Source organism: Heterocephalus glaber, unplaced genomic scaffold (assembly GCF_053883595.1).
Source record: "Heterocephalus glaber isolate CG9 unplaced genomic scaffold, H.glaber_assembly_v1.0 deba00001481, whole genome shotgun sequence".
NCBI classification, from domain to species: Eukaryota; Metazoa; Chordata; class Mammalia; order Rodentia; family Bathyergidae; genus Heterocephalus; species Heterocephalus glaber.
Window position 1 is genome coordinate 58,258,074 of NW_028258317.1, and position 23,809 is coordinate 58,281,882.

Genomic DNA, 23,809 nt, shown 5'->3' on the forward strand with positions numbered 1-23,809 from the left:
TTGTACTGTGGGAAGTATCAGTACAAACTCACTGAAAAGATGATAGATGGAATACAGATAAATACGGGAAGAGATAGATATAGCTACATATAAAAACACATATTTTACAGTTCTATCTGCCGAGAAGACCTAGAAGCTGTGACAATCAAGCTAGGCAAAAGCTGCTCCACTGAGCTACATCCCCAGTGTGACAATTAAACTTAATTGTCAGGCTCACTGGTTGAAAAGACCCCTGGAGAGGTGGCTGATCGCGGGGCACTGTCCTCCTCAGTGCCTCAATCTGCCCCTGCGCAGAGCTGAAGGTGCTCTTAGGCGGAATGGGGCCCTGCTGGGGATGATCCCTGCGGAGGAGCCCTTGGAGAGCATGCCTTTTGCTGGTGCTTTTGCCTTGCTCGGCCTCGTCACCACCACGAAGTGAGCATTCTCCTTTGTTGCTCTGGTCAGCTATGATGTTCCTGCTTTGCAGCCAGCCGTGGGATGAAACCTCAGGAACTGTGAGCCAAAATACACCTTTCCTCCTTTAAGTTGTGAATGTCAGGCATTTGGTTCCAGAGATGAAAAGTTACCGATACAAACAGTCACACCTTTATTTCTAAATACCATTCTCCAGTAAAGAAATCAACGCTTTTTGAAGAAACAATTGCAGTACTGTGGTGGAGAAATTACAAGAGGAGTATTTATGCTGGCTGTTAGGATGGAGCATCTTGTGTGAGAAGGCAAGGAAATGCTAAAAATGATAAAGTTAGTATTAGTTGTGGGTTGCTGCATAACAAATCACCACAAACTTAGCAGCTTAAAACACACATCAATTTACTAGCTCAGAATTCTGTGGTTCAGAAGTAGATGTCATACCAGGATACAAGGATGTTTCAATGTACAAAAATCAATGAAAGTAATACACCAAATAAACAGAAAAAACAACAAAAATCACATGATCTTCTCAACAGATGCAGAAAAAGCCTCTGAAAAAAATCCAACATCCACTCATGATAAAAAAAAAAACCTGAAGAAAAAAGGGACAGAAAGACTTTATGTCAATCTGATAAAAGCCATTTATGACAAACCTACTATCAACATCACATTAAATAGGGAAAAAATGAATGCTTTCCCTTTAAATCAGGAACAAGAGAATAATATCACTCCTGTTTAACACAGACCTTACAGAGGACTAATACCTAGAATATATAAAGAACTAAAAAATATTAGACACTCCAGAAAGGAAAAAAAAAAGGATTGAGATGTGTTATGTACATTTACCAATTCCCTACGATAAATATAATCATTATGTACTGCAAACATGTAGTAATAAAAAATGTTTTTAAATTTTAAAAATTAAACCTTCCAAAATAAAAGATTCAATCAAAAATAGGCAACTGAAATGAATAGATATATCTCAGATGACAAAGTACAAATGACTAATAAATACATTAAAAAATGTTCAACATCTCTGGCCCTTAGAAAAATGCAAATTTAAAGAACAGGGGTCCCGAGTCGCGCAGAAGATCACATCAGCCCGCTGCAGACAGGCAGGTCTGCGCATGCCCTACCAAGGTCCCGAGTCGCGCAGAACATGCAGAACCAGCCCACGCCCCAGCAACAATCCACTGGACCCCCACCCCCGCTCCTCTGTACAGCCACCTGGCTCCACACTACAAAGACACAGAGGACACTGGACCACCAGACCACGGTACTGAGTCCCGCTGCTCCCAGCCCAGAGGTAGGGGCTTCTGAGCCACCATCCCACTGCTCCTGAATGAGAAGAAGGGGCTTCCCGGCCACCATCCCTTCACGCTGCTCCCAGCCCAGAGGAAAGGGCTTTTGGGTCACCTTCTGTCCCACTGCTCCTGGACCAGAGGAAGGGGCTTCCTGGCCACCATCCCTCCCACTGCTCCCAGTCCACAGGAAAGGGCTTTTGGGCCACCATCCCTACCGCTGCTCCTGGCCCCTATCCCACCTCTCCCAGCTCAGAGGAGGTAATCCGTGCAGGCACCAACAGCCCCCATCCCAGTTGAAATGAGAAAACACATAAATAAGTCTCCAAACCAGACTTCCAGATCACCTACAGCAACCCCAAAGGGAAATGAGATGGAACACTCTGATACTCAACCACCTGGACCCACTGAACTGGCAACAAAAGGGGATCTGGAAAAAATGAAATCAGAAATAATTTCTCAGATAACAGGAAAAATTGTGCCCCTAGGGCAAGACATTATTAATAAATCTAGAGAGGAGCTCAGGAATATGATGGAATCCCAACATAGGAAACAAATGGAATCCATAAAACAGATGCAAATAGATTTCCAGGAGATGAAAAACTCCATTGAAAGTCTACACAACAGAATGAGCCAATGTGAGCACAGAATTTAAGATATAGAAGATAAGATTGCAATTAATGACCAGGAAAAGAAAAATTGCTTCAAAATTATGAGTGAACATGAGAAATCAATCCAGCAGCTGCTAGATGATGCAAAGAAGAATAACATAAGACTGATAGGAGTCAATGAAGAAACAGGAGAGAGTGCAGATGACATTAAAAAAACTCTTCACAGAAATAATGGCAGAAAACTTCCCAAGCAGGGGAAAAGAGCTTGACATACAGATAAGTGAGGCATATAGGACTCCAAATGGCCTTCATTAAAAAAAATCTACACATAGGCATATAATTGTTAAGATTCCAGAAACTCAACAGAAGAACAAAGTTCTACAACCAGTTAGAGAAAAGAAACAAATCACATACAAAGGAAAGCCCAACAGAATCACAGCAGGCTTCTCAACACAAACCATCAAGGGAAGAAGAGCTTGGGGTGACATATTCCAAGCTCTAAAAGAAAACAGCCTCCAACCCAGACTGATGTACCCTGCAAAACTATCTTTCAAAATGGATGGAGAAATAAGATACTTTCATGACAAAGAGCACCTTAGCAACTTTGTGAATACCAAACCAACACTCCAAAGAATTTGACACAATATTCTAGGAACAGACATTGAGGATCACAACCCCAGGAAGCAAAGCAGAATGAACCCATCTGGCATGACAAGAAATTAAATGGAAAGGGGGAGAACCCAACAAAAAGAAAAAGTCATGGCAGTGAAAAGTCAATACATTTCAGTTATAACTATCAACATTAATGGTCTCAATTCACCAATCAAAAGAAATAGAATGGCAGAATGGGTCAAGAAGCAAAATCCAACAATATGCTGCATACAAGAAACACACTTAATTCAAAAGGAAACTCATAGACTGAAAGTTAAAGGGTGGAAAACAATACTCCATGCAACAGGAACCCAAAAAAAGGCAGGAGTAGCTATCCTCTATGTAGATCAAGCAGATTTCCAACCAACACTGATTAAGAGAGACAAAGGAGGACACTACATCCTTGTAAAGGGAACAATCCAAGAGGAAGAGATGACAATCATAAATATCTATGCACCAAACACTAGTGCGCCCAACTATATAAAACAAATACTAACGGACATGAAAAGTCATACATGCACTAATACAATAGTACTGGGGGACCTCAACACCCCACTGTCACAAATAGATAGATCAACTAGACTAAAAATTAGTAATGAAATACTAGAACTCAATCAAACTCTTGAACAAAGGAACTTAACAGATGTTTACAGAGTCTTCCACCCCAAAAAATCAGAATACACATTCTTCTCAGCTGCACATGGGTCGTTCTCCAAAATAGACCACATACTCACACATAGAACATGTTTAAGGAAGTGCAAAGGAACTGAAGTTATCCCCTGTATATTATCAGACCATAGTGCAATGAAATTTGAGATCCATAGCAAAAGAAACTCAAAAAATTTCATAAACACGTGGAAATTGAACAGCACACTTCTGAATAGCCAATGGGTCACAGAGGAAATTAAAGAAGAAATCAGACAGTTCCTTCAATTAAATGACAATGACAATACAACATATCGGAATCTATGGGACACAATGAAAGCAGTCTTACGAGGGAAATTCATAGCAGTGAATACACATATTAGGAAAACAGAACGAGCCCAATTAAACAACCTGATGCTGAAACTCAAGCTTCTAGAAAAAGAGCAGGACAAACCCAAAGTTCATAAAAGGGAGGAAATTATAAAGATCAGAGGAGAAATCAATGCAATGGAGACTAAGAGAAGGATACAAAAAAATCAATGAAGAAGAGTTGGTTCTTTGAAAGAATCAACAAAATTGACAAACCTTTAGCCAACCTTGTCAGAAAAAGGAAAGAAAAGGCCCAAATCCATGCAATTAGGAATGAAAAGGGTGAAATTACAACAGACCCAGCAGAAATCCAGAGGATCATCAATACCTACTTCCAGAACCTATATGCCAATAAGATGGACAACACAGAAGAAATGGACAGATTCCTACATACATATGAATTACCAAAGTTGAACAAAGAAGACCTAAAACTTCTGAACAACCCAATATCAATCAATAAAATTGAAAATGTAATTAAAATTTACCAATGAAGAAAAGGCTGGGCCCTGTTGGCTTCACTGCTAAATTCTCCAAGACATTTAGAGAGGAACTATTAACACTACTGTTTAAACTCTTCAATAAAGTTGAAAGGGAATCAGTAATCCCAAATTCATTCCTGGAAGCAAGCATCACCTTGATCCCCAAAGCAGAGAAAGACCCAACTGAAAAGGAGAACTATAGGCCAGTCTCATTAATGAACATAGATGCAAAAATCCTTAATAAGATACTGGCAAACAGAATGAAGAAGATCATCAAGAAGATCATACACCCTGATCATTTGGATTCATCCCAGGGATGCAGGGATGGTTCAATATACACAAATCAATCAATGTAATACACCATATCAATAGAGCCAAGGACAAAAACCATATGATTATCTCCATAGATGCAGAAAAAGCATTTGACAAAATCCAACATGCATTTATGATAAAAATCCTACAAAAAATTGGAATAGATGGTCTCTACCTCAAACTGATAGAAGCCATCTATGAAAAACCAACAGCCAACATCATACTAAATGGTCAAAAACTGAAATCCTTCACACTAAAATCAGGAACAAGACAAGGATGTCCACTATCACCACTCTTGTTCAATATAGTTCTGGAAACATAAGCCACAGCAATCAGACAAGAGAAAGAAATAAAAGGAATAAAGATAGGAAATGAAGAAGTCAAATTGTCATTATTTGCAGATGACATGATACTCTTTATAGAAGACCCCAAGAACTCCACCAAAAGTCTTCTAGACTTAATAACCAAATTCAGTCAAGTAGCTGGTTACAAGGTCAACACACAAAAATCAATAGTTTTCCTCTACACCAATGACAGACTCACTGAGAGAGAAATAGGGCAAATAATTCCTTTCACAATAGCATCCAAAAAACTGAACTACCTAGGAATGAACCTAACGAAAGAAATCAAAGACCTCTTCTCTGAAAACTATGGCACTCTGAAAAGAGAGATTGAAGATGATATCAGAAAATGGACAGACATCCCCTGCTCCTGGGTAGGGAGGATTAATATAGTGAAAATGGCCATACTTCCAAAACTGCTATATAGATTTAATGCAATTCCAATTGAGATCCCAGCAGCATACTTCATGGACCTTGAGAAAACAATCCAAAAATTCATTTGGAACAAGAAGAGACCCAGAATAGCAAAAGCAATTCTAGGTAACAGAAACATGGCAGGGGGTATCACAATCCCCAACCTGCAACTCTACTACAAAGCTACTGTGATAAAAACAGCATGGTACTGGCAAAGAAACAAACCTGAGGACCAGTGGAACAGATTAGAAGATGCAGAAACAATGCCAGACACACTCAGCCATCTCGTCTTCAATAAAGGAGCCAAACACCCTCACTGGAGGAAAGATAGCCTCTTTAATAAATGGTGCTGGAAAACTTGGGCTTCAACTTGCCAAAGATTAAAACTAGACCTATATCTCTCACCGTGCATTAAACTAAAATCAAAATGGATTAAAGATCTAAATATTAAAATAGAAACTCTGAAACAGTTCAAACAGAGGTTAGGTAGAACTCTTGAAGACATCAGTGTGGGAAAAGATTTTATGAACAAAACCTCAGTTGTCCGTGAACTAGCACAAACAATCAACAAGTAGGATCTCTTCTTATTAAAAAGCTTGTGCACAGCAAGAGAAACCGCCAGCAGTGTGAAGAGACAACCCACAATGTGGGAAAAAATCTTCACCTGCTCTTCCTCAGACAAAGGTCTACTATCTAGAATCTATAAAGAACTTAAAAAGATCAGACCTCCCAAATTTAAAGACCCAATCCGAAAATGGGCATCTGAAATGAACAGACATTTCTCAGACAAAGAAGTAGAAATGGCAAATAAATACATGAAAAAATGTTCAACATCACTGGTCATTCGAGAGTTGCAAATGAAAACAATGCTGAGATTCCACTTCACTCCAGAAAGAATGGCTGCTATCATGAAATCAACCAATAACAAATGTCGGCGGGGCTGTGGGGAAAGAGGAACCCTGCTCCACTGCTGGTGGGAGTGTAGACTGGTGCAAGCACTGTGGAAATCAGTATGGAGATACCTCAAAGAACTAGGACTGGAAGTCCCATTTGACCTTGCTATTCCACTGCTGGGGATCTTCTCCAAAGAATTAAAAGAATCATACCACAGTGATATATGTGTGCCCATGTTCATAGCAGCACAGTTTGTAATAGCTAAAACTTGGAAACAGCCCAAATGCCCATCAACTGGAGACTGGATCAGGAAAATGTGGTTTTTTAAAATAAAATGGTGTACTACTCAGCCATAAAAAATGAGAAATTAGAGACATTTATAGCTAAGTGGATGCACATTGAGGCAATACTCTTAAATGAAATAAATAGGACACACATGTATAAATACCGAATAGTTTCTCTGGTGTGAGAAACTGAAAGTGTAAATAAGGACTAAATGTATAATAGGTAATGTGAAATAGGAAGAAAAGGGGCAAAGGGGAAGGAAGTGGGAGGGCTAGGGGAAAGGATAGAAGGGAATGGGATTAATAGGAGAAAATGGAAAAATAGGAGCAAAATCTTTGTAAATAGGGAGGGCTGGAGGGGTTGAAGGGAGGGCTGGGCAAGGGTGAAAAATAAGAACCAAGAGAGACTATGTAAAGGTGCAAATTTCCAATGATGAATGTTATTACATTGTATACCTAAAATGTACCAATGATTAGCATGAATAATTGATAATGCAAAATAGGAAGAAAAGGTCCAAAGGGGTAGGGGTAGTGGGAGGGGCAGGGGAAAGGAAAGAAGGGAAAGGAAAAATGATGAGAAATGGAAAAAATAGAAATAAAGTCTTTGTAAATAGGGAAGAGTGGAGGGCGTGAAGGGAGGGCTAAGAATGGGGAAAAAATAAGAACCAAGATGCATTATGTAAAGGTACAATTCCCAGTGAGAAATGTAATTGTGTTGTAAAACTACAATGTACCAATAAAAAAATTTAATACAAAAAAAAACCAGTAAGATTTCACCTTACCCCAGAAAGAATAGTCATCATCAAGAAATCAAATAATACCAAGGGCCGAGGATTTAGCTCAGTGATTCCGCCGTCTGCTTCGCAAGCGCAAGGTTCCAAATTCAATCCCCGGTACCAAAAACAAAAAGCAACACAAGAAATCAAATAATACCAAATGCTGGAGAGGCTGAGGGGGAAAGGAAGATGGAGAGGGTGGGGCGTGTGGTGATCCTCCATGGGACAGAAGTCGAGCATGCACCTCTGTTCAGCTTCACAAAGCTGAAATGAAGGTACCAACCAGGCTGTCATCCTTCCCAGAGGCTCTAGGAAGAATCCATTTCCAGATTCATTCAAGTCATTGGCCAAGTCCATATTTCTGTGTAATTTCCTTGCTGTTGGCCTCCAGAATTCACTCTGAACACCTAGAAATGGATCTCAGGGCTTTGTCTCATGGTTCTCTCTTTCAAACCAGCAGGAGAGTTACTCTCACATCTAATCCATCTCACATTATGGATGTTTCTTACTTCCTCTGTCTCTGACTTCTCCACCTATACTCAAATGGCTCATGTGACTTGGCAGGTGTCACCTGGATATGCATCTTATCTTAAGGTCTACTGGTTTGAGATTTTACTTACTTCTACAAAATTCATCACGGTAGTACCTGAATTAATGTTTGGTCAAATAATTGTATGTCATACCAAGGGCCAGGAATCTTGGGAGTCCATCATAGGGTTCTGCCACTGAAGAGTCTTATCAAAGGACACAGCAATCAATTACATAAATTGTTAAATGATTATTATTGTTTAGATCTGTGGACTTCAGAGAATCCACTAGCTGGAATTTTTTAAAAATGAGTTTAATCAGGGTCTCAACTTCAGGTGTTATCAGAGACAACTAATAGTTATCCATTTCTATTTATCAGAAAGTAAATGAGAACATAGCCTTTGAGTTCATGCTTGAAGAGGAGTGGAGTTTGAGATTGTATGTATTTGATGTCTTTGAGTTTCTTGCGGCCATTGCTCTGCCCCTCTTAGGTATCAGTGTCCTCATTTTCTGAGGAGGATGCCAATGCATGTTTAGGGAAGGAAACAGTGCCACATAACTGACTCTATACCCATCAATGAACCGGGAAAATACTCAAGTGTGCATTGATGTTAACCAATATTCACAGAATAAATAATAGAATACATTTTAAAGGGGAATGATATAAGAGCCAACAATCAAAAGGCCTCCCCATGGTTAAATCTAGGATAATTTGTGAAACAAGCTAATACTAGTAATGATAACTCATAGAATAAAACGTATGTCCATACTGATACAATAACGGAAGAAGTGGTAATGAAAGGAAAACTTTTCCTTTACCGTAGAATTACAAACAATAAAGAAAGAAACCATGATAGAAATAGAAAATTATCATTTGACATACACCAGAACAGTATAAGTATTTCAGACAATATTTCAGGCAAGTCTTTGGATCCTAAGTAGGTAGTATATGAAAAGAAATGGGATATCAATTTAGTCTCATAATATCTTCCTTCTAAATAATATTAATCAAAAAGGGAAAACTAAAGGCTGGGGATATGGCTTAGTGGTAGAACGAATGCTTAGCATGCATTTGATCCCCAGCAGTACACACAAATGGTGGAGGGGAATAATAACTTTATAATAAAGAAACCTAGGGCTGGAGATTTAGCTCAGTGGTGCCACCGCCTGCCTTGCAAGTGTAAGGACTCGAGTTCAATCCCTAGTACCAAAAAAAAAGAAAAGAAAAGAAAAGAAAAGAAGCCTAGCAAGGATCACCTTAATTAAGTAAACAAAAGTATGATTCCCAATAATAGGAAGAGTTGACATCCTGTGTCTACAGGTATGATGCACTGAGAAGGATCCAATATCATTTCTATGAAGTTCTTAACACAATTATGAGAGATATTAGACAAATTAAAACTGAGGTACATTTTGTGTAACACTTGACTAGCACTCTTCCAAAAACTATCAAGGTCATGAAAGATGAAGGAATGCTAAGGAAGTGTTTTTGGTTAAAGGAAACTAAGGTGACACTACAACTAAACATTACGTGTGACCTTGCATTGGATCTTGGGCCAGGAAGGATGATGGAGGGCGATAGTGAAAGTTGAATAGAATATATAGCTGGTGTAGTTTTTTAGGGTTTTGACATATATCCCCTAAAGGACTTGCCTGAAGTTATTCTTTCCATGTCTGCATAAATAAATAGTAGAGATATATCGGTGGTAATTTTCTGACTTTCATAATCAGACTATGGTAATTTAAGATGTTATATGAGGGAATATAGGTGAAAGAGAAACAAAAAAAGAATAGAAGAAAAAAATAGAAACAAAGCTTTTGTAAATGAGGAGGGGAAGAAGGATTGAAAATAGGGGAGTAGAATGGGGAAAAAAGAGGAATCAAGATATATTATGTACAGGTACAACTTTTTTTCAGCTTACCGTTGAATTCAATTAATCTATGATGAAATTTTGCCAAGTTACCTGAGGTCACTATGTAAACAACATTTTTAAAGGATTAAAATTTAGAGCCACTATTAAATACGTGTACAAATATGTTTATTATAAAATACATGCACATATATAAAATATTAAACCTTTATATATCAACAGCAAATATTTTCTCTGAATACTATTTTATGATTTTATTTTTTGACATATAACTCTCTTTGCATCTTCCATCATCCATCTGAGATTTTTTAATTCTCAGATTTGTCCACAGGGAGCCTCCAGCAATTTTTCTATCCCACTACTCATTTCCATGGTGGTGTTCCCATTTGTGGGTTTTGCTCTGGTCAACTGCAATTCTCTGAATCTTCTTGTGTGTCTCTTTACAGGCCGGAAGTTTGCCCTAGAACTTAACTACTTTGACAAATGTAAGAAGGTTTATTTCTTAATTATTCAGTGTTTTGCTTGCTTTAGGGGAGAATGATAACCTCCAGGCTCTTTACATCCCTGACTAGAAACTAGAAACCCATTTTTATGTATGTTTAATTTCACATACCTGGCATTCTATCCAATGGCTATGGCATACATGGTCTTCCCAACTGCACATGGAGCATTCTGTAAGATGGATTATATGTTAGGCCACAAAACAGGTCTTAAATAAAAAAATATTGAAACTATATTAAGTATCTTTTCAGATCACAATAGTATAAAAAATCAGTAACTGGAAAGATTTTAGAAACTTCACAAATACATGGAAATTAAATAATATGACCTTCAGTAATGAAAGTGTCAAGGAATAAATTTTAAAATGAGACAAATGAAAACACAAAGTACCAAAATCTATGGAACACAGTAAACGCAGTTCTAAAAGGGAAGTTTTTAGCAATGAATATCTATAGAAAGAAAAGAAGAAAAAAATCTTAAAAAAAGAACAAATATTGCCCTCAAGAAAGTAGGAAAACAAGAACACACTATAACCAAAATTAGAAGAAAGGAAATTCACATTGTTTCTCTTGTGTGAGAAACTCAAAGGGTAAATAAGGAGCATAATGGAGGATAGATATTGGGAAATAGGAAGGACGTGTTCAAATGGGAAGGCAAATGAGAAAGTGGCAGCAGGGAGGGAAGGAAGGGAAAAGAAAAAAAAGAATAGAAGAGAAAAATGGAAACAAATCTTTTGTAAGTGGGAAGGAAAAGAAGGCCTGAAGAGGGGAGGGGGGATGGGAAAAAAGAAGAAGAATCAAGATATATTATATACAGGTACAAATTTCCTGTGATCAATATGTATGACAAATATGTACAAATAAAAAATAAAGTTAAAAGAAACAAAAAAAATTTTAAAAGAAGGCAGGAAAAACTAAAGACCAGAGCAATACCCAGGTGCAGTATGTAGCTCCAGGACCTCAGGAGGCTGAGATGGAGGGCAAGCTGGGCCACACAGCAAGACCTTACCTCAACCAATCAATGCATAAAGCAGAGAAGAAATTTTATATATATATATATATATATACACACACACACACACACACACACACATATATATATGAATTTGAAAATTTGAACTAAAAGAAAACAAGCAATGAGATTCAGTCAGAAAGAAAATCTCCCATCCAAGAAAAAACATAAGAATAGATGGCTTCACTGATGAACCCTACCAAACATTTAAAGAATAATTCTTTACCAACTATTGCAAAAAATTGGAGACAAGTGAATTCTTCCAAAAATCATTCTAAAAGACCAGCATTACCCTGATACCAAACCAGACAAGGAAATATCACAGGTCAGTATGCCTGATGAACAGACACACAGATGCAAATCCTCAACAAAATATTTGCAAAACGAATTCAACATTAAAAAGTTTATTTATCATGATTAAGGAGGATTCATCCCAGAGAAGTATGATTTGACTTACACTAATTAATAAATAAGATGCATCACATAAATGAAATGAAGAACAAAAATCATGACATCATTTCAATACATGTACAAAAGGCATTTTTAATATTGAATTAATAGTTACAGTATCCATACTATTCAAAGTGATCTACAGATTCCAAGCGATCTCTAACAAAATACCAATGACATTCTTCATGAAATAGGAAAAAAAAAAAACCTTCCTAAAATCCATATGGAACCAGAAAAGCCAAAGAAATCTTGAGCAAAAAGAATAAAACTGTACTCATCACATTACAAAACTTCAAAATATACTATATAGGTATAGTAACCAAAATGGTATAGTACTGAAATAAAAACAAACACATAAACCAATGGCACAAAATAGCCCATAAACAATCCACACATTTACATCCAACTAATCCTTTTTTCAGCCAACTAATTTTTGAAAAAGATGCCAAGAACACATACTAAGGAGAGATGGCAAGCGCGGGCACGCTCGTGCGTGTGTGTGTCTGTGAGTGTGTGTGTGTTGTTGTTGTTGGGGACTGAACCTAAGGCTTTGCACATGCTCAGTATGTTCCTTTAACTCTCAGCCGTACCTCAACCAAAGACAATCTTTTCAATAAACAGTTTTGAGGAAACCGAATATCTATATGCAGAGTGAAAACTGACGTTATTTCTAGCCATACATACATATATATATATATATATATATATATATATATATGGATTAAAGACCTAAATGTAAGACCCAAAGCTATAAAATTACTAGAAGAAATACGTGAGAAATGCTTCATGGCATTGGCGTGAACAATGACTTTTTGGACATACCCCCAAAAGGAAATGAAACAAAAATTAAAATGCAGGTGGTGCGTGGGCCAAGCCCGCACAGGGGCTGGGCCGTGGAGCTGTGCTCGCTTGCACCAGTGTTGGTAGGTGGATCCACAGTGCAGATGGTCGTGTCTGAGCTCCGGGAATAGATGGCCGTGCAGACGCAGTGAGGCCTGGACAACACCGACCATAGCACTGAAGGGGATTAATAAGGAACTCGGTGATTTGGCCTCTGACCCCCCAGCACGATGTTCTGCAGGCCTGTTAGGGTTCCATTGGCCAGCCACAGGTGCAGGACCTAATGACAGCACACATCAAGATGATGTGTTCTTTTTGATAACTCATTTTCCCTCAGACTACCCCTCCAAAACACCCAAGTTGCATTTACAGCAAGAATTTAGCATCCAAATATTAACAGTAACGTCAGCATTTGTCTCCGTATTCTACGATCACAGAGGTCTCCTGCTTTAACTGATTCTAAGGTTCTTTTATCCGTTTCTTCAGTGCTATGTGATCCAAATCCAGATGACCCTCTAGTGCCAGAGATTGCTCGGATCTATAAACAGAGATAAGTACCACAGAATAGCTAGAGAAAGAAGTCAGAAGTAGGCCATGTGATGCTACCTTAAAATCTGAATAAGCCGGGAGCCCCGCGATAGAGGCCCAGCGGAGCGCCCTCAGCCTGTCCGGCGCTCCTGCTTCTTCCCGGCCGCAGCGACGTGGGCGCAGCGACGTGGGCGCCCGGACCTCGGCGCCTCCCCTTCGCCGCCGTCCAGGCCAGCGGGTGACCCAGAAGGAACACCATGTCGACCTGCGGCAGAGCGGTCGCCGCCCCGCCTCCCGAGAGTGAGCCCTCCAAACCCGCGGCCTCCTCCGGCCTCCTCTAGCCGTGGGAGCTCCGGATCCAACAAAGGCGGCCCCAGCCCTATGCGCCGCAGCTGGCGCGAGCCCCGCGGACTCCAAGGCAGAGGAAGTATTTGATGATGCATCACCTGGGAAGGAAAAAGAAATCCAAGAACCAGATTCTACCTATGAAGAAAAAATGAAAACTGATCGAGCAAATAGATTTGAGTATTTATTAAAGCAGACAGCTGTTTGCACATTTCATTCAGCCTGCTGGTCAAAGGACTCCAACTCACCTTTGAAGATGAAACCAGGGCGCCCACGAATAAAAAAGGATGAGAAACAGAACTTGCTCTCAGTTGGTGATTACCAACTCCGTAGAACAGAGCAAGAGGAGGACGAAGAACTTAACAGAAAGCTCCAAAGCAACCAATATTTGCACTCGATTTGAAGACTCTCCATCATATGTGAAATAGGGTAAAATAAGGGATTATCAGTTCTGAGGATTGAATTGGCTCATTTCTTTGTATGAGAATGGTACCAATGGTATCTTTGCAGATGAAATGGGCCTGGGCAAGACTCTTTAAACAATTCCTCTCCTCGGGTACATGAAGCACTACAGAAACATTCCTGGTCCTCATATGGTTTTGGTTCCTAAGTCTACATTACACAACTGGATGAGTGAATTCAAGAAATGGGTTCCAACCCTTAGATCTGTTTGATAGGAGATAAAGAACAAAGAGCTGCTTTTGTCAGAGATGTTCTGTTACCAGGAGAATGGGATGTATGTGTAATGTCCTATGAAATGCTTATTAAAGAGAAGTCTATGTTCAAAAAATTTAACTGGAGATACTTACTTATAGATGAAGATCACAGAATCAAAAATGAAAAATCTAAGTTGTCAGAAATAGTGAGGGAACTCAAGACTACAAATTGACTATTATTAACTGGAACACCTCTTCAAAACAACTTGCACGAGCTCTGGTGACTTAATTTTTTGTTGCCAGATGTGTTAGGTTCAGCTGACAACTTTGATTTCTGGTTTGATATGAACAACTGCCTTGGGGATCAAAAGCTAGTAGAGAGGCTTCATATGGTTTTGTGTCTATTTCTGCTTTGTCAAATTAAGGCTGATATTGAAAAGAGTTTGCCCCCAAAGAAAGAAGTAAACATCTATGTGGGTCTCAGCAAAATGCAAAGGGAATGGTATACCAGGATATTAAGGGATATAGATATACTGAACTCTGCAGGGAGAATGGACAAGATGAGGTTATTGAACATCCTGATGCAGTTGTGGAAATGCTGTAATCATCCATACCTCTTTGATGGAGCTGAACCTGGTTCACCTTATACAACAGATACGCATCTAGTTACCAACAGTAACTAGATGGCAAAATGGTGGTGTTAGACAAGTTGCTCCCTAAATTAAAGGAACAAGGTTCATGAGTACTAATCTTGAGTCAGATGTCAAGAGTACTGGACATTTTAGAAGATTACTGCATGTAGAGAAATTATGAGTACTGTCAGTTGGATGGACAGACACCACACGATGAGAGACAAGATTCAATCGACGCACAAAATGAACCAAACAGCACAAAATTTGTTTTCATGTTAAGCACACATGCTGGTGGTCTTGGCATCAATCTTGCTTCTGCTGATGTAGTAATTTTATATTATTCAGATTGGAATCCCCAAGTAGATGTCCAGGCTATGAACTGTGCACATAGAGTTGGACAAACCAAGACGGTCCAAGTGTTCTGCTTTATAACTGCTAACACTGTAGAAGAAAGAATGGTGGAACATGCTGAGATGAAACTCAGGCTGGATTCAATTGTCATTCAACAAGGGAGGCTTGTGGATCAGAATCTGAACAAAATTGGGAAGGATGAAATACTTCAAATGATTCGACATGGGGCAATACATGTATTTGCCTCAAAGGAGAGTGAGATCACTGATGAGGGTATCAATGGCATTTTGGAAAGAGGCACAAAGAAGACTGCTGAGATGAATGAAAAGCTCTCCAAAATGAGTGAAAGCTCGCTTAGAAATTTTACAATGGATACAGAGTCAAGTGTGTCTAACTTTGAAGGAGAAGACTATAGAGAAAAACAAAAGATTGCATTCATTGAGTAGACTGAACCACTCAAACGAGAGAGAAAAGCTAACTACGCTGTGGATGTATATTTCAGAGAAGCACTTCGTGTTAGGGGGTCTAAAGCACCCAAGGCTCCTCGACCTCCAAAACAACCCAATGTTCAGGATTTTCAGTTTTTTCCCCCCACGTTTATTTGAATTATTGGAAAAAGAAATTCTGTATTACAGAACTATTGGGTACGAGGTACCCTAAGTCCTGATCTTCCTAATGCAGCACAGATGCAGAAAGAGCAGCTTAAAACTGATGAAGTGGAGCCCCTTAATGATGAGGAATTAGAGGAAAAAGAGAAGCTTCTGACACAGGGATTTACCAACTGGAGTAAGAGAGACTTTAACCAGTTTATTAAAGCTAATGAGAAGTGGGGTCGTGATGATACTGAAAATATAGCAAGAGAAGTGGAAGGAAAAACTCCAGAAGAGGTCATTGAATATTCAGCTGTGTTCTGGGAAAGATGCCATGAGCTCTAGGACATAGAAAAGATCGTGGCACAGATTGAAAGGGGTGAGGCAAGAATTCAAAGAAGAATAAGCATCAAAAAAACACTTGATATGAAGATTGGATGGTAAAAAGCACCTTTTCATCAGCTCTGAAGATCATATGGTACCCACAAAGGAAAAAACTACACAGAGGAGGAGGATCATTTTCTGATTTGTATGCTTCACAAGCTTGGATTTGACAAGGAAAATGTCTGATGAATTGCGGCAATGCAGCTGCAACTCTCCTCAGTTCAGATTTGATTGGTTTCTTAAGTCCAGAACTGCGATGGAGCTCCAGAGCTGGTGTAATACCTTAATTACATTGATTGAAAGAGAAAACATGGAGCTAGAAAAGAAGGCAGAGAAAAAGAAACGAGGACCAAAGCCTTCAACACAGAAGTGTAAAATAGATGGAGCACCTGATGGTAGAGGAAGAAAAAAGCTGAAACTATGAATGCATATTTGTTTCATAATCACTAACTTAAAAGCAGTAGTTCTTTAATTTACAGGTCTTCATAAGATGTACTGTAGAATGCTCAATTGTTATGTCATTCAGAGACATCAGGTTCATGTTTATTGAGCTAGAAATATAGTATGTACTTTCACTTTTTTAAATGGAACAGCTGTGCTGAAATTTTTTTATCATTAACACTTGAAGTAATAAAATAGGCTTCATTTATTAAAAAAAATTTGAATAACCTGCATTACAGTAGGAATAAACTTTAAATGTTTTAAAAAATTGAAAAACTTCTGCATAATAAAGGAAACAATCCACAAAATGAAGTGATTACAGGAGAGACAATATTTGTAAACTATACATCTGATAAGAAATACCCAAAATTTATAAAAACTGAAATAACTCAGTAGCAAACAAAACAAAAACTGTATTTAAATGTGAATAGCAACTCCCTTACCTACTGCTGGTGAAGATGAAAATTAGTACAGCCATTATGGAAAACAGTGCCCGACCTGTTGGCAAAACATTAAAATTTGCATCTAAAATAGACATTTCTCAGATGAAGTACAAGCAGCAAATAAATACATGAAAAAATGTTCAAAGAGGTGTGGTGGTGCACATCTGTAATACCACCACTCAGGAGGCTGAGGTAGGGTTGCCATAAGTTCAAGGCCTGGACTACACAGAGTTCAAGACCAGCCTGTACTACACAGCGAGACTGTCTCAAAAACCTAAAAAAGTTAAATTAAAACCATTTATTGTGAAATTTCAAACAAAATGGAGGAATTTAAGATTCTAAATGACCAAAACAAAGCATTAAAGTTAAAAGTTCAAAGACTGCAGACTCTTATTTCTGAACAGCCCAGTAAAGATGTTGTGGAACAAATGGAAAAATGCATTCAAGAAAAAGATGAGAAGTTAAAGACTATAGAAGAATTACTTGAAACTGGACTTATTCAGGTGGCCAACAGAGAGGAGGAACTGAATGCAATAAGAACAGAAAATTCATCTCTGACAAAAGAAGTTCAAGACTTAAAGGCTAAGAAAAATGATCAGGTTTCTTTTGCTTCTCTAGTTGAAGAACTGAAGAAAAGTGATCCATGAGAAAGATGGAAAGATCAAATCTATAGAAGAACTTCTGGAAGTTGAACTTCTCAAAGTTGCTAATAAGGAGAAAACTGTTCAGGATTTGAAACAGGAAATAGAGGCTCTAAAAGAAGAAACAGGAAATGTCCTGCTTGAAAAGGCTCAACAGTTATCTATCACTTCTCAAGTTCAGGAGCTTCAGAACTTAGTAAAAGGAAAGGAGGAACAGATGAATACCACGAAGGCTGTTTTAGGAGAGGAGAAAGACCTAGCCAATAGAGGGAAGTGGTTACAGGATCTCCAAAAAGAAAATGAATTTTTAAAGGCTCATGTTCAAGAAGCATGACATGACTTACAAGAGGCACATTCTGCATCACAATTTGAAGAACTTGAAATTGTGATGAAAGAAAAGGAAAATGAAATGAAGATAGTAGAAGCTATGCTAAAAGAGAGGGAGAGTGATATTTCTAGCAAAGCAAAGCTGTTACAGGAGGTGCAAGATGAAAACAAATTATTTAAATCCCAGATTGAGCAGTTTAAGCAACAGAATTACCAAGAGGCATCTTTTCCTTCTCATGAAGAATTATTAAAAGTAATTTCAGAAAGAGAAAGAAATAACTGGTCTCCAGAATGAATTAGATTCTTTGAAGGATGCTGTTGATCAGAGGAAGAAAAACAATGAAAGACAGTATGTGGAAGCTGTTGAATTGGAGGCTAAAGAAGTTCTTAAAAAATTATTTCCAAAGGTGTCTGTCCCTTCTAATTTGAGTTACAGTGAATGGTTGCATGGATTTGAAAAGAAAACAAAAAAGTGTATAGTTGGAACTTCAGGTTCAGAAGAAGTTAAGGTTTTAGAGTATAAGTTGAAAGAAGCTGATGAAACACACACACTATTACAGCTGGAGTGTGATACATATAAATAAGTCCTTGCAGAAACAGAAGGAATTTTACAGAAGCTACAGAAAAGTGTAGAGGAAGAGGAAAATAAATGGAAAGTTAAGGTGGATGAATTACAAAAGACAATTAAGCAGATGCTGTCATCAATTACGTCTTCAGAGTAAGAGTTAGAGCAATTAAGAAGAAAAAATAAAGATATTGAAAATCTGAGAAGAGAGCAAGAGCATTTGGAAATGGAACTAGAGAAGGCAGAAACTGAATGATCTACTTATGTTACAGAAGTGAGAGAGTTGAAGACACAGTTAAATGAAACACTCACAAAACTTAAAACTGAACAAAGTGAAAGACAGAGGTAGCTGGTGATTTGGATAAGGCGCAACAGTCACTGGATCTTATCCAGTCAAAAATAGTACAAGCTGCTGGAGGTACTACTGTTATAGAGAATGGTGATGTTTCCCCAGAAATGGAGCCTTCTGAAAAGGAGACGATGTCTGTAAGTCTAAATCAGACTATAGCACAGTTACAGCAGTTGCTTCAGGCTGTAAACAAACAGCTCTAAAGGAGAAATAACACCACCAGGTTTGGAACGAAGTAATTGGGAAACTTCAGTTGAGAACAGCAGAAGGCATTGTATTATATTTTGCCAAATTAAAGCCTTATTTATGTTTTCACCCTTTCTACTTTGTCAGAAACACTGAACAGAGTTTTGTCTTTTCTAATCCTTGTTAGACTACTGATTTAAAGAGAAAAATTCAAAAAGAAACCAACTCTGTAGACACCTTCAGAACTGTTTTATAATAAACTGTTTGAATTAGACCTTTACATTCCTGAAGATAAACGTGTAATATTTTACCTTGTTCAATTCAATTGTTCAGAAGATCAAAGTGATAAAGACAATGTAAAATTTAACATTTTAATACTGATGTTGTACACTATTTTACTTAACACTTTGGGGGAGTAACTGCCTCTGACATCAACTCAAGACACTTTTGTTGCTAATGTAATCAGTTTTTGTAATGGCAGCAAATAAAGGAATGCTTATTATTCAAAAAAAAATTAAAAAAATAAAACCATTTATTTACAACAGCTAAGATATGGAATCAATCCTTGTGTCCAGCAACAGATGAAAGTGTGACACATATATGCAATGGAATTCAATTCAGCAATAGAAAAGAATGAAAACAAAATCGTACCATTTGGGACATGGATGAAAGTGAAAAACATCACATTAGGGAAGTAAGCCAGGCACAGAAAGGCAAATATCATACCATCTTCCTTGTGGAATTGAAAAATGTTGATCTCTTATGAGTACAATGGTGGGGAGAAAAGGATGGAGCAATGTTGGTCAAAGGATATATAATTAGACATTTAAAAATATATCCGGAATAGTCAAATAGAGACAAAAAAGTAGCTTTGATTGTCTGTGGCTAGGAACCATGGCTGAGGGCCGTGGGAAATGGCTACTAATGGTTATTGGTTTTTTCATATAATAAAAATGCTCAAAATTGTGATGGTTACACAGTTTTGTAAACAAAGAACCACTGGATGGAACACTTTAAACAGGTGAAGTGTATGATACCTAGATGGGCTGACATTAAAACTGTTAAAATGGCACACAAGGGTGGAGACAGACAAAAAGCATCTTCATCTCCTATCCTAGCCTCAGAAATCTCAATTCCTTTTCTACAGGTAAGTACCAGCCATAGCTTGGTCTCTTCTTTTTTTAAAGTTAACATTTTTATTGAAGTGAAATCAGTGTAGAGGCTGGTATGTCTTCTTCTGTTCCTTCAAATTAACTTACATATTTGTGTATAGCTTTAATGAATTCACATTATGGATTACTCGAAATTTCTCTTACATCTGGTATCTATCTCTTAGGCTCTTCTCAGTCAGTACATACAGACTTACCTTTGATTTCAGATGTTGCACAGAATTCCATACTAGGGAGGTGTCCTGCCTTCATCCAGGATTTAGATAATCTCTAATACTTTCCTATCTCGTGGCAACATACCTTTTGTATACATATCTTTGGGCAAAGGACCTAGCTGTGTAAGATATGTACATAAAAGATTACTGGCATTACTTTCCCACCAACAGAGAGGAAGACCATTTGCTAATGTGTACCAACTATCTACTATATGCCAGGCACTGTTTTTGAACCTCTCTTGTGATAAGATTACTTGAGAATCAAGTAAGACGATATGTGTACTTCAAACACTACTTGATAAGAAACATAGTCTCTCTGAGGTAGATACTATTTATTTCTCATTTTACAGGTAAGAAATCTGAGGCTTAGAGATGAAAATAACTTGTTCAATGTCACATAGGTAGGAAGTGGCAGTATATGACTTTGAACCATGTCTACAATATCTGCCTTCAGTTCTCTTATTATTAACCCACACTTAAATCTTGTAGTACATACAAAAAAGTTGGTTTTTTTTTTTCTCATTGGCATTTACCATCTTTTCAGAATTTTGGATTTAATGTTATTAACAACGAATACACAAGTATGGACAAGTTACTCAAATAGAAAGCCAACAACCTGGGTACAGTACAAAAGTTAATTAACATAGTCATGATATTGGATGTAACTCAAATAAACTGCCTACTTTTATTTTTTTAAACAATGAAATAGTAACAGCAACAAAATAACTTAGTTGTAACAAAGCCATCAAAGGAGCAAAATAAAAACAAAGCTAATTAACAGGCATTGCTTCTGCTTGTGTTAGTTTAAAGGAGATCCTTTAAACAGGAAAAACTACCATTAGTCCAGTGGTTCTCAACCCTGTCTGCACGATAAAGGAATAGAGGAAAATGAATGGTGCCTAAAACAAGAGGCATATCTAGGGCCCACCTCAGAATAATTGAGCATCTCTCTAGAATCGGGCCCAGGTAGATACTAAAGTGCAGTCACTCTCGAGAGAGAACTATAGGTCTAAAGTAATAAGCAATAAAAGCCATACCCTCAAAGTAATTCAAAACCAAAAAAACTGGTTATATAACATTTCTTCCCTCTTATCTTGGAAAGGGGGAAGGGAAAACAGACAAAATTCTCTGATCTTTATCCAGTTTAGATTGCCCATAGTAGAGTTTAACAAACATTAAGTACTGTAAGTTATTCAAACATGCTACTCAAACTGATATTCTACTTTTCATTTACAAAGCTCTTATGAAACAATACTAGCTTTCAGAGAAAATCCTCCACACTTTTGGTTTGCATAGATGTTCAAGTTAGCTATTTGTTCAACTAAAGAGTCAATAAGATGTATTACAAAGTATTTTATTTATCAATGATTATAAAATGATATTCACTTAATGTACCACAAATAAACTTTTTGGTGCAGAAAGGAGATCTTGAGTGTTTTTCACCTATTCTACAACTGCCACAATTCCTTTTCATAAGATCAGTTTCTTCAAAGTTAGAACCTAAACTTTTTTTTTTTTTTGGTACCAGGGATCGAACTTGGGACCTTGCACTTTCAAGGCAGGTGGTGGAACCACTGAGCAGTGGAACCACTGAGCTAAGTCACCGGCCCAACAAAACTGTTTTCTTTAAAAATGCATACATAAAATACTTTGCCTCTAACTGTATTGTATCACTGACAAATCCCTACAGGAAGGTTCAGTAGTACTATAGATTTATCTTCAAAATGACCTTCCCTCACTTTTCAGGTTTGGAATGATAACAAGTCAAGTCTGGAAAACAAATTCTTCCTTAAAAACATGTAAATCCACTTAGCCACACCTCAAATTCACTGAGTCCTGCTTCTTCAGCTCCTTCCATCAGGACTCCATGTCCACCTCAGTTCCTTCACCACTCTTGTCCTGAAGTGTTGGCTCTAGCAGGCAGTCCTCACTGATGTCTTCAATGTCGGCCAGATCAATCGGGGGCAGAGGGTTCCTCCAGTACTGGAAGGTATTATATTGCCAAAATTCCTCATTGTGCTTTAGGAAGGAAGAGAGGAAAATACATCAATGGGATAGAGTTTTTTTCCTTCAGGAAACAAATTTCCTTGCTTCAAAAGCAAACTTAAGTAGACTGAGCAGTCTTTTATTTTGTATTTTCAACAAATATATATTTGTCAAATCATGTCAGGAGCAATTCTACATAGTTTTAATTGTGAAATGATTTTTCCTCAAAATTATGTAGAATTGCTCATGACATGTATAGACAACTAAGCCAGTTAAACACACTATAGGTCCTCACAATACATAGGGACAAGCCATTGTTGGTGTGCTCACTTTTCCCTAAAAACACACTTACATAAAACAAAAAGGGAAATATGTCAGAGCAATTCTACATAATTTTGGGGAAAAAATCATCTCACAATTAAAACTGTGATTAGGCCTAGTTTTCTTGCCTACAGGCCAGCTATGGCATGTTGAGACAACAAAATCTTCATCTGCATAGTTCCTCACTGTTCTAGGATTATCACGGTGCCACTGCCCTCTGACTCACCTTTTATATTTGTGATTCCCAATGTACTGAACTCATTGTCCTCTGAGTCATCTGTTACATTTGTTACTTCCGATACACTCAATAAAGTTGTGGCAAGCTGGGGGGTGGGGTCTGGGGTCTTTGCTGCTCAGAGCAGCCTTGGTCAGGCCCAAAGCTCAGCTTCTCCTCTAAGTCTGATTTTTCTATCTTTTCTGTCTAATAAATTAATTCACCTTATGCTGTCCTGGCTCACAGGAGACTAGGACTTTATACAGAGGTTCTAGTAATGTCCCCTTTCCCCGTTCCCTACAAAATCAAAATACTTCATGAACTAAATATGTGTATTTTAATATGTGTGCATTTTAAAAAGTATTTGCTAAAAGTATAAATTTAAAAGAATTTCCTCCAATAGCATCTATTTCCAAAATTTTCTAGTTTTTCACCCAAAGAAAATGTTTACAAACAATCTTAATTTTTTTTCTCTTTTAATAAGGAAAGTAAGAATCTACTTTTAAAATTACATGCATAAAAAAATTACATGCATAAAAAAATTACATGCATATACATACACTTTCCTTTATAAGTTATTTTTGGTCTTTTTTCTGAGGTTTGATATTTTAAGACATTGACTTTACACAGGCCAAAATATTTTGACAAATCTTACTATAAAGTGTTAGGATATAAACATGATAAAGAGCAAAAAAATACTAAATTGATGACCTGATTAAAGGTAGACCTCGGTACTAACTTAATATATCAAAACTTACCAATGTAAGTGCTAGGCCC

General features: G+C 37.7%; 2 protein-coding genes and 2 pseudogenes across 6 annotated transcripts in view; 2 read left to right on the plus strand and 2 right to left on the minus strand.

The window, feature by feature from the left end:
* Positions 1-22,420, minus strand: part of Trpm6 (transient receptor potential cation channel subfamily M member 6) — a 223,161-nt gene extending 200,741 nt beyond the window's left edge. For all 3 annotated transcript variants that reach the window (XM_087184111.1, XM_087184117.1, XM_087184110.1), the window contains exons 1-2: positions 22,331-22,420; positions 10,501-10,559 (exon numbers count right to left, since the gene is read on the minus strand). In XM_087184111.1, the coding sequence (XP_087040237.1) occupies positions 10,501-10,551 (51 nt within the window). In that variant the 5' untranslated portion in view covers positions 10,552-10,559; positions 22,331-22,420. The remainder of the gene's footprint in view (positions 1-10,500; positions 10,560-22,330) is intronic.
* Positions 1-23,809, minus strand: part of CUNH9orf40 (chromosome unknown C9orf40 homolog) — a 74,552-nt gene that overhangs the window by 46,791 nt on the left and 3,952 nt on the right. For 2 of the 3 annotated variants that reach the window (XM_021242733.2, XM_004862524.3), the window contains one exon: positions 21,093-22,530. Coding sequence is in view for 2 of the 3 variants with exons in the window: in XM_004862524.3 (XP_004862581.1) it covers positions 22,369-22,530 (162 nt within the window). In the remaining variant the exon portion in view is untranslated. Of the gene's footprint in view, positions 1-21,092; positions 22,531-23,809 lie in introns of those variants that run through there. The other variant, XM_087184119.1, reaches the window with a different exon arrangement.
* On the plus strand, positions 13,475-16,789 carry LOC101700503 (SWI/SNF-related matrix-associated actin-dependent regulator of chromatin subfamily A member 5 pseudogene; annotated as a pseudogene).
* LOC101700863 (kinectin pseudogene) lies at positions 17,362-19,567 on the plus strand (annotated as a pseudogene).